At 31.7% G+C, this 12,032-nt stretch overlaps 1 protein-coding gene across 1 annotated transcript; it reads right to left on the bottom strand.

Annotated features, from left to right (window-relative positions):
- Window positions 1-696: 696 nt before the first annotated feature.
- LOC140834417 (sulfite exporter TauE/SafE family protein 3-like) lies at window positions 697-4,626 on the bottom strand. The gene is made up of 12 exons (XM_073199281.1): window positions 4,087-4,626; window positions 3,294-3,453; window positions 2,767-2,967; window positions 2,628-2,692; window positions 2,484-2,511; window positions 2,313-2,398; window positions 2,154-2,240; window positions 1,993-2,043; window positions 1,692-1,913; window positions 1,410-1,503; window positions 1,169-1,309; window positions 697-1,032 (listed from the first exon to the last, which is right to left on the bottom strand). Exons 1-12 carry the CDS (start codon window positions 4,312-4,314, stop codon window positions 941-943), a joined length of 1,455 nt encoding a protein of 484 aa, XP_073055382.1. The 5' UTR covers window positions 4,315-4,626; the 3' UTR covers window positions 697-940.
- Between the last annotated feature and the right edge of the window lie 7,406 nt (window positions 4,627-12,032).

Raw genomic sequence — 12,032 nt, 5'->3', positions numbered from 1 at the left:
ATTGTGCAGCTTGCATTGCGCGACGCGGAAAGATTCAATAACGCAGCAAGTGACTATTTATTGAGTTCAACAAACAAATACAAATCCATTTTGCAAAAACACACTTTATTGGACAATGAAATTACCAGGGATCGTGTAAAATATGTATATATATAAAAGACCGAGGATCAATAATTTTTATACTTTATTTTAAATATTAAAAAAAATACATATTGAGAGAGAGGCAATGTTAGTGCACGTTCAGTATAATCATATTTATATTTATCAGAAGATATTTAGAAAATAAATTTAACACCTACCATTGATCATAGCCCTCTTAACTTGTTGAAGTGCTTTCAGGATTGACGTTAAGAGTAGATATTTTGTGATACGATATCATGAATTTTTATATATGAGACGAGTCAACCATAACGATATTCAAAATAAAAAGTAATACTCTTAGCATAAAAAGTAATATTTTTTCATTAATGACCCAAATAAAATATATGTCTCACAATATGACCCGTGAGATCGTCTCACACAAATTTTTGTCTGACCATAAATATATTTTAGATGGCAGCAAAAACAAGTTGATGGAATGCAAGTCAAGTGCTTATGCGCGCACCTGAAATCATGGAGTTTGGTCTGATACGCACCCCAGACACAAGAGGGATAGGACATATGAAATATCATCGTAGATCGCTTGAAACGTGGAACTTATCTTGAGACACCGAAGAATTTTATATATAGTAAATAAGAAATGTTCTTAGGAGCACATACTCCACGAGATCAAATATTACACAAAGGACAAAAACTGTCCTCAGAATTTGAATGCTACACAGAATCTGGAAAATAAATAATATGAAATTCTGCCTGTCGTCTGTTTCACACAGAGTACTTGAAAAGAGATTCAAATCCCTTCTTGCAATGCACGGTGTAAGAATCCCGTAGCTGAGATCTTTTATCTCACACAGTCATACTTGCAGAGGTCCTCGAAGCCCATGTATTCGTGGCGCTGCATCTTTCCAATCATGTTCGAAATGCCAACCCCACCTGTTTACAACCAGGAGAGAAAGCCCGTCAATCAAGAAAATATCCAGCATGCCGAGAATCTTATCATAGTTGGATATTTGTCTTAGACCATTAAAGGTCTAAGAGGTAATATATTCTAAATGCAAAAGATGCTCACCTAGAGAGATGGCGCTCACAAAGATCGTGAAAGCTAGAATGAAGATGATAATGGATGCCCTTCCCAAAATAACGATAATTCTTCTAACGACATGTTGCCCAACAAATGCAGCAACAGTTGCAACCGCAACAAAGTACAGAGCTGCCATGGAGAACAGCAAATCATTTAAAACGAAAAGTTCCAAGAATTTTTTTTACCAACAATATGAAAAAATATGCGTTTATTGTCGATATTCACTTACCATAAGGAACCGGAAAACGATTTAAGAGGTAATACTCAACCACCGACATTGATGAGGAGAACATCATGGCAAAAGTAGCTGTGGCACTTGAAACCTAATGGGAATGACGTTATACATTAGAGCAACGGATCATAATTTGCCAAGAATTAGCAAGAAACAATTGTTATGACTTGTCGTGCAGTAAAAACATCGCAGATTCTTCTCCTAATATACATATGGTGATTCAAGAGGAAATTAGGTATATGGGTCAAATACAAGTAGGTATAAAGAATTGGAACTTACCTGTGGAGCAATGCCCAACTCCAAAAATAGTGGACCCATGATAAATCCACCACCAAGACCTAGTAGCCCACCTACAACACCAGCCAAGACACCGAAGAAGCCATAAATAATCAGTTGGAGCACTGTCAAATTGGTACCCGAATCTCCCTTGGATTCAATTTTTCGCCATCCCTTATATAGGCAGAGAGCTTCATAACCAGATACGCCAAACGACACAGGGATCTGCAAAGGAATCTCAAGTGGATGATTGCGCAGAACAAAATACACAAATTTCCTATTAATTGGATAATCACACACAAACCTGCAGCAAGTTCACCACCCAGTATAATGCCGAACAAGTAGATGTGTAATTCTGTAGCAGCAATTCAAGACCGTTAAGTTTACTTGGTTGCACAAGTTTGAAGAAACTAATAATAATTGCCAAAAAAACCAATATGGCAGTAAAAGGGTAGAAATATTCACCTTAGCCAGCTGAAGTGCAAGAAATGCAAACCAAACAAAGGCCAGAAGCCCAAACTCCTTCCAGCGAACATTCTCAATAATGCCAACCTAAAACATCAAGATATATAACTAGGAGACTTTGGTTTTCTCGAGTATTTGATACTAGGAGAAGCTTCTCACCTCGCTTTCTGACGAATCTTTGGCACCCTTATCCGTAACGGGGCCACCAGGAAGAAGCTTATATTCTGCTTCATCTTTACCGCTGCCTAACAATACAGAAGCATACATGCTTAATAATTAAGTGAATCGAGAAGGACAAAAAGGAAAAGGATATGGAATCAATCAACTCACCATTTGATTCTAATCGCTTTGCATGCTCCTGCAACAAGAAACAAAGGACTATTCATTATTTGAACTTTCATACTAGGTGAAGCATATATTTTTGACAACCGAAAATAATAAATCATGGACATAGTAAATGATGATTATAATCACCTTCTTCAAGATAGTTTCTTTCTTCCATGTTTCAACGCCTTTAAGAAAGGCCCTAGTTGATGTGGCTGAAATCGGCATATAAAGTAAGGAGATAGAAAAAGGATTCTAACATGTAAAATTTAATACAACAAATTATTACTTATGAAGAGAATGATTAAAAGAACGGTGACCATCCAATCCGCAAATAGCACATTGAAAGTAACTCCAATACTTATTCCCAGCATGAGCATTGGTTGGATGAGAACGGCTAAGTCATAGTCAATGATGGGCATGTCAATGGTAGGATGCCTGAGTTTAAGATTGTAGTAAACAGTTGATACGGCAGCACCCATGATCATACCTGTTGTACAAGAAAACGCATTTATCGTTTTCATATGTATAATAAATTACTTGTCAAACACACTCTCATACACTCAACAAGACCCCGAGATTATCGTCAACAATTTCAGATTTGAACCGAACATTTATCTTGAAACGATCTTCATAAGCTGAAGGTATAAATTTTAACCGGATTGCATAGGGACCTAATATTTTGCTTATCACGTTTAAATTAATTCAATAACATGATATGTACGTAAAATCAAAAGGTTTTAATATTGTTACTTAAAAACAAATATAAAAATATGCGCAAAGATTGCAGGGCAATCAAATATGTTTCTAACTCACATTTTGAAATAGCAGTTGATGATTTTGGATCAAATCCAATAATCAGACTAAGCATAGGAACATATATGCCCCCACCACCAACACCGCCGACGCTCCCGAAAGCTGCTCCAAAGAATCCAATTATGGAACCGACAACAATTTGCCAGTTGAATTCCAAATCCTGTGGGTCACAAACCCAAGGAATAGATTAAAGGCAACGACAAAATAATAAATCCAACAATACCATAAGATGATTCGGTTCACAGATTTTCACAAACCAAGTACAGTTCAAATTATGTACGTCTGTCGAACTAAGGAAAAAGCTATAGTGTTGCAGACTGCGGGAAGTACAAGTGTGATAGAATAATACAAACAAGGGAGGGGAAGAGATAGGTAGAGGTCGCGAATTTCATGTATTTTGAGGCGCAAAACTAATATATTAAGAAATACAAATAAAAAATTACTCGGTAGCTTCACTTCCCTTCTAGATCCTCCCCTGGGTGACCAAATTTCGATGCACTGTTCTCATACCTCGTGCAATGACAATAAATACATGATGGATACGCATTACAACAGACAAAAAAAAATTAATGTGGGCGATCTAATTACAGATAGATAATAAGTTAACGACACTATAAATTGTTTCCCGACAAAAACCAACTCCTCTCACCAATAGCCATAAATACTTCTCAATTATTAAATCTTCAAAGTCAGTATACATGCAAGTTATGATCAAAACAAAATTTTAAAATCAAGAATTGCATTTAATCACGATGATTCAACACTAAAACTGGAATCTATAATCTTAACTCACCGGCCAAACATGCTGGTAACCTGATGCGTCTGATTGCCATAGGAAATTCACAACATCAGTCAACAGATCTGAATCCGGATCATCAACCGAAATCCCAGTCCCGTTATACGGCAAAGATTCTCGCTTTAAGCTTCTGTCAGCAGAAACAAATATTGATGCCAACAAAAAGCTACACACGACAGTTAAAAAGGGTACGAACGCCTTCCATTTCCCTTGATTTCCCGCCATCAAAAAAAATTCCCGATATCCCACCTCTCAAGAAACAAGATCCTCACTTTTTTACACACTCCCACTTCGATTCGAAAAGGGTCCCTATATATTCACAGGATTCAGCTAATTGGTGAGGCAGGGTGAAAAAAACAAAATCTAAAAGAAGATCTTTGAAGGGACAATATTGCTTAGAACGAAACAAAAGGGAACGCAGCCTGCGTGTTTAAAAAGAACGATTTGGAAGACGACATGGAAATGAAAACAAAATACGAAAGATGAAAGACCGCGAGGAAATTGCTGTAGGGTAAAAGTTTAATGATGCCGTTGGCGTTAATGAGAGGAGTATGATTGAGATGGCTGCTGGGTAGGAAAGGGGATAATGGTACAAGTTGGTACTTTGGTTAATTGGTTTACAAAACGACGCAGTATTGGTTCCCGAATTGACCACGGAAGGAAAATGCTGTGGGCCCATGCTTGCTAAATTGATTTCAAGTAATTTTTTAAAAAACAAATGAATAAAGAATTTTTTTAAAAAAAAAACATGTTTGTTTTCTAAAATGACAATTGCTCTTGTGTGTACATGTCAAATCAATTCATGACTTTTTTTTATTATTTTATTAAGTAATTTTTATTTAAATTATGGTATCCGAAAAACACATTTAATTAAACATAATAATTATATCAGGAAATACAAAAATTAACACATGAGGAGAGAAAGGATTGATATATTATATTAGAGTATATTTCTTGTGAGACGTCTCACGAATCTTTATCTATAAGACAATTCAACCTTACTGATATTCAGAATAAAAAGTGAAACTCTAGCATAAAAAATAATATTTTTTATGGATGACCCAAATAAGAGATCTGTCTCACAAAATACGATTCGTGAGACCGACTCATACAAGTTTTTGTTATGTAGAAAATAAAAAAAAAAAAGGATTTGATAAAATAAAATCATACGAACGAAGAGTTAACATGAATATATATTAAAAAAATTTATAGAGAGCATGGCTGAAAAGTATAATTTAATAATATATATAACGGTCAATTTCCAAGTTGGACGAGCTTAGCTGGATAACATGAAAAGTCAATAAATGTCAACACCAATTGCAGAACTTCTTTCTCACTATCTAATTGATGAATTTTGTCTACGGATATTGTTATTTGTCACTTTTAAGAATATATTATTTTTTAATTTTAAAAATATTATTTTTTATTACAAAAATAGACATGATTAACTCGTCTCGTAAATAAAATAAAAATGTATACGAGCGTCTCGCAAGAGATGACGCTCCTTCTACCTCCTGAATGATATAATCCATTTGTCTGATATGATTATTTTTTATTGACGAAGAAAATATTATCGAAAATAGATTCGTTTTTCAAATTTTCAAAATTTCAAATATACATTTGAATTTAGGTTATCGACTTCATGTACCATGGCACATGGCTACAGGGATTGCATGGACGTGACATTATTTAGGAATCTTGATAAGTATGAATTTCAAATCCAGCTCAGACACGTCCAAATTCTTATATGTCAATGATATACGGATATACTTATATATCAACAATTTTAACGATCATCAATTTGTTTATTAGTTTTGTAAAAAAAAATAGAGATTAAATTTACATAAAACATACACTGTTTATTTATATGAATTAATTAAGTATAATATAAAAGTTATTTAAATTAGAACATTATAGAATGTGATGCAAAATATTATATGAATGAATTAAATATAATATAAAAGTTATTTAAATTAGAACATTTCAGAATTTGATGCAAATATTAAGAGCCAATCAAGCGGAGATAACTTATGAAGATGATGTGTTGTTAGATTGTCAAACTTACGTGTCGGGCCACGAAGCAAAGCGATACACGCAAAACTTGTTTATGAAGTGTGAAAATCTTCAAATGAATGAAGGACGTTTTTAGATTAACATAAAGACAAAAACTTGTGTGAGACGATCTCACGGGTCGTAGTTGTGAGACGAATCTCTTATTTGGGTCATCCATGAAAAAGTATTACTTTTTATGCTAAGAGTATTACTTTTTATTGTGAATATGGGTAGGGTTGACCCGTCTCATTGATTAAAATCCGTGAGACGGTCTCACATAAGACTCATTCAAAACCAAAACTCGTGTAATATTGTTTCATGAATTAATTTTGTAAAACGAATTTTTAAACCATCTCAATTTATGAAAAAAAAAATTATTATTTCAATATAAATTTTTAGCGGGTCAATCCGTCTCACTGATGAAAATCTATGAGACCGTCTTACGAGAAACATGTCATTTAAATAATAGACATCCATACATTTAACAATTAGTTATTTTTTATTATATATTTTTGCATAATATATTAAACGATAAAGTAAACTTTCGTAAAAAAACAATTAACTAAATTACGAAGAAAACACAGCAGAGCAAAGCTTAAAATAAACCAAACTGAGGCATATACGAAGTACAGTGTCCTTAAAAAAATTTGTCCCCTCTTTTATGTGCTTTGAGGATCGTATTGGATGTCTGTTTTTTCGGATATAACGGAACAATCAGCAGTGATTTAGCACGAGATACTACTACGACGAACTGAAAACGTATCTTCACTTTATTTAGTAAAAGCATTTTTTTTATATATTAATATTTAAAGGTGATATGGAGAATAAAGTCGAGCGCAAACAAAAATATAAAAAGCACGCCCTTCACGCATATACATTGTAGTTGTATTATTGCTTATATATATTATTGAGATTATAGGGGCCCATCGGAACTCCTTTATAACACGGGATTGAAGATTATTGTCCTATTTTTTTTTTTCACAAAATACATGATGACTTTTGGTTTGGATGGTACTCCATCCTCAAAATCAGGGACTTCTCTAAGCTCACATATGGACTATCAAGCACACGACACGATCGGCTAATGAAGCGACATCGACTAGTTAGATATTGGGCAAAAACTTGTGTGAGACGGTTTCACGGATCGTATTTGTGAAACGGATCTTTTATTTAGTTCATTCATGAAAAAATACTATTTTTTATATTAACAGTATTATTTTTTATTGTGAATACGGGTAAGATTGACATATCTCACAGATTAGAATCCGTGAGACCCACTGTAGACATTGAACATAGAGTGGTTAAATCAATGTTACTTTTGAAAAAAAAATAATATTCAACATTGATTCCATCAACACGAGGAAGCTTCCCAGATACATCCACCAAACACATAATAAAAAAAAAACAAAAACAATTGATTTCATCAACACGAGGAACCTTCCCAGATACATCCACCAAACTCATAATTTTAGAGTAATTAGTGCACGTCACTTGTAGACAAGTGACGAATTAAACAGAAATCATTTTTTATATTTATTTAGTGATTAATTCTTTTCAATAAAAGAATAAAAGCATTTTTTTTATATTTATCTAAATATCATTTGGTAATATATTAAAGTTACAGATTATGTATCGAAACACACTCTTAATCATTGGGTAATATATTAAAGTTACAAATTTTAATTTTAGATAAAAGGTAAAGCTTTAATTTAATTGATACGAATACAATATTATCAGACAAGTTATTGGTTTCGATCATGATATTCTAATTTGATTATTAATGTTTATATATTATTTCTAAGATGATTTTGGCTTTGATTAGTATTGTGATATATTTGGATAACTTTGATATAGATTTCATATATATTTTCATTAGGCAAAAACTTGTGTGAGATAGTCTCACGAGTCGTTGTGGTGAGATGGATCTCTTATTTGAGTCATGCATGAAAAACATTACTTTTTATGTTAAGAGTATTTCTTTTTATTATGAATATTTGTAGGGTTGACATGTCTCACAGATTAAACGGTCTCGTGTCACTCTTGAAAATAATAATTATTTTAATAATAATTTGAGTAAATCACTTGATGCAATATAATTATTTAATTTCAGAGTGGTCTTATTTGGACTCGAATTTCGATCAAACTTGCTTTTATAAATGATAGCCATCATCACGTAATCAAGACATCGATTAAACGTGAGCCACCGAACAAAGTCTGGATCGCGACGTGTTCAGATGTCCAAATTATTTCTTTTTTATTATTATTATTTTGACGGGGGCTGCTGTTTTTATTTTGATTATATTAAAATTAATACATAAAAAAATCAACATTAAATCACGGGTTCTTGACCCTGGTAAGGAGCAATTATAATTGATAGTATTTCAATTAAAGGGTTTCAGTTCAGTTCGAGTTCAGTTCGAAATCCTGTCAAGTAGGTATTTTAGATATTTGTTTGATTCGTGATATAAAATGATGAAAAAGACACAACTTGATTCGTGAGATGAAATAATAAATTAAAAATAAAGATAACATAATTATTTTAGAGTGTGTCTTATTTGAGACCGTCTCACGGATACTAATCGGTGAGACGGATCAACCTTACTCATATTCACAATAAAAAGTAATACTCTTAGCATAAAAAATTATACTTTTTCATGGATGACCCAAATAAGAGATCCGTCTCACAAATTCGACCCGTGAAACTGTCGCACACAAGTTTTTTCCATTATTTTTTAACTATTTATACATTATTTGATTACATCAGACAACTCAATCTTAAGAGAGGAGAGAGAGGTTAGATCACGACCATCCTTGAGATCTCTATTTTTTTAATTATATTTATTGTGTTACTTTAGTCAAAAGTTGGGAACACAACAATATTAGTTCCTATATATAATATTTTACTAATGTTTATTTTTATAAGCCTTTATGTCTTAGGGTCCTCCAACTGGTTTTTCGTGTGACGGGTAGGGGTTGTTTAACTATAGTTTAGTTCGATTTTATATAAAATTCGAAGCAAACCGTATTATATTGGTTTCATAAAATTTTAAAGCAACCAAGCCATGATTTCTTTGCAATTAATTAATTTCGGATTGTTCTGATTTTGACGATTCAATTTGAATTTTGAGTTTCATAATGAATTAATACATACAATAATGTAATTCAGAAAATTAGCAATGAACGGTTGATAGAAGTTAAATGAACATTGGATTTAATTAAAATATAGAATTATTATAAGTAAGAGTATGTCTCTTGTGAGACAGTCTCAAGAATCTTTATCTGTGAGACGGATCAACTATACTGATATTCACAATAAAAAATAATACTCTTAGTATAACAAATTCACAATAAACCGTGACTGATTGAAAATCAATGTAAACAAAGCAGTTAGTTTGGTTTGGTGTGGTCCGATTTCTTAACACCGATGAGGATTGGTCGATATTTTTTTTGGAGGGGCGAGATTATTGTTATTTTTAAATGATATTAACTTTAAATAAAAGTCAAATAGATTCCTCAACCGATTAATTCACAACTCAAAATTCTGACTATATTACATAATATTACTTTAACATTATCTGTGTCAAAATCACTGTATAATTAGCTCTCAAATCAAGATCAAAACACTATAGTTATATAACAAAATATTTAAAAAGATAATAAAATTTCATACTAAGTTTTACAAAAAAAAAAAAAAAAATCAAATGAAATATCATTAGCTAGCTTAAAAGTTCACAAGGTAAAACAAAAATAAGAGAGACCTCAGACCACCTACTAGATCACTTATAGATTTTTGGTAGAAAAATGAATAGTAAACGAAAATTTGGAAAAATTATTTGTTTTTCTGTATTATTATTATATTTAATATAAAATTTTATAATAAAACTTTGAGAAAGTAGATAAGCCACGTCCAATCTCCATCACCCAATTTATTTATTTTTTTAAATAATTTGAGGAAGACAGCTCCCCACTAACAGAGTAAATATATTGAGTCGGTTTTCGAGTTTTTCTAATTAAATCGAAAAAATATTTTATTTGTATTCGATTTTATCGAATTTTCGAGCCGATATCGAACATGTTCGAACTTTCCAAGTCCAACGTGAACTCAAACTATTTGTTCGATATTTCGTAAGCCAAAATATTTTATTAATATATAATATAATTATATATTAAATAAATAAATTTTGAGCTTTTGTGATATTTATTTCGAGCAATAATTTGAATAGTGCGCTAATATTTTCGAATCTTTCGAACCGAACTCGAGCTTTACTTCGAATTGAACTCGAGCCAAAAAAATTTATGGTATATTAATATATTAAAATTTTCATGATTTAATATTTATTTTGTAGATTTTTTTAAAAAAATATTTATTTAATTTAGTAAATATAATATAATTTTCTATAATTAGATTTTCAAAATTAAATCATATATAAGAGAGAGTTTCTTATTACGCGTTTAAATCAAAAAATTATTATTATTATAATTATTTTGAATTTTATTTAATTTTTTTAAATAAAAAATCGAGTTGAGTCGAGTTGATCAGGTGAGTCACACTAATCGTGTTTGGGTTTGGTTTATGAATTTTCGGATTGGTTCAATAATAATTGACACCCTCCGAAAATAATTGAGTTCTCAAACTCTTGTGGACTTTTATAATTCAAAAGGCATACTAATATCATTGATATAAATTATAGAATTATTTAAATATTATTCTTCATATACTTTATATGATATTTATGCAATCAATTAGATGCATTTAAAATATATATATACATACACGTTACTCAAATTAATTTAAGTGGGATCGAACAAATTATCTAAAAAGTTCTCCCTCTCCACATAACCAAAGTTGAGTGAGTCTCATGTGAGACCGTCTCACGGATCATAATCTGTGAGACCGTCTCACGGATCATAATCTGTGAGACGGGTCAATCCTACCCATATTCACAATAGAAAGTAATACTCTTAGCATAAAAAATAATACTTTTTAATGGGTGACCCAAATAAGAGATCCGTCTCACAAATATGACCCGTGAGATTGTCTCATACAAGTTTTTGCCACCAAAGTTTTATTACAGTTTTGTTGTCGTCTACTAATTAAGTGACACTCATCTATTGAATATATAATTTTAATATATATATGCACACACATTTTTGTAACCAAAAAATATATATTATTGTATTAGATAATTCCACTCACTCACACAAAATCGTATTCGACTTCCCACCGAATAAATAACTATTCATCTCATATTTCCATTCACCTAGATTTTCTCCAAAATTCACAGTTTTTCAACTTCCATTTTATCTCAATTCGACTATAGCCTATACATCAATAACAAATTACCAAAACTAATATTATGTTCGTACATATATAATATTATTATAAGCGATAACGTTGTACCATGGTCCGATCGATAAAAGCACTTGTCCAGATCAAATGCAGCAACAAGACAAGGCCCACAGTACTAGCAACATATGGCCACAGTGGATTGTACAAGATATATGTCCATTTTTTGTCCCTACGGAGGAATATTTCGTACAATTGTTTCCAAACGCACTTGTTTTATAAAATATTCGACTTTAAATTTTTCTTATCCGTTGTTAGCTATGTGTCGTGTGCGTCGATCCCTTCATGCTGAGGTCTAAGAGAGATTATCAAACTCATGTTTGCGTACTTATCCCCAACTCTCATAATATATAATCAATAAATCTCAATATAATTGTATTGTTGCAACAAGAGGTGGAGCCACATCGTTCTTTAAAGTCCGGGTGGTCCAATTTTTTTTAAAAAATTGTATATATAAATTTTGTATATTTTTGGAATAATATGATATTAACTCGTGTAGATCAATTCAAAATATTAAAAGATTTTATAGTTTAAAATTTCAGCA

This window comes from Primulina eburnea, chromosome 6 (genome assembly GCF_022965805.1).
Source record: "Primulina eburnea isolate SZY01 chromosome 6, ASM2296580v1, whole genome shotgun sequence".
Lineage (NCBI taxonomy): Eukaryota > Viridiplantae > Streptophyta > Magnoliopsida > Lamiales > Gesneriaceae > Primulina > Primulina eburnea.
The sequence above is the reverse complement of the archived record's forward strand: the minus strand, read 5'-3'. Positions and strand labels throughout refer to the sequence as shown.

What these genes read in the sequence shown, in the direction of transcription:
- LOC140834417 (XM_073199281.1), bottom strand. Translation starts at nt 4,314, where the DNA reads ATGGCGGGAAATCAAGGGAAATGGAAGGCGTTCGTACCCTTTTTAACT. An exon ending in ATCAACTGCTATTTCAAAAT is followed by an intron (nt 2,968 to 3,293) that starts GTGAGTTAGAAA and finishes CTTGTACAACAG; the next exon opens with GTATGATCATGGGTGCTGCC. An exon ending in TTGCACTTCAGCTGGCTAAG is followed by an intron (nt 2,044 to 2,153) that starts GTGAATATTTCT and finishes TTGCTGCTACAG; the next exon opens with AATTACACATCTACTTGTTC.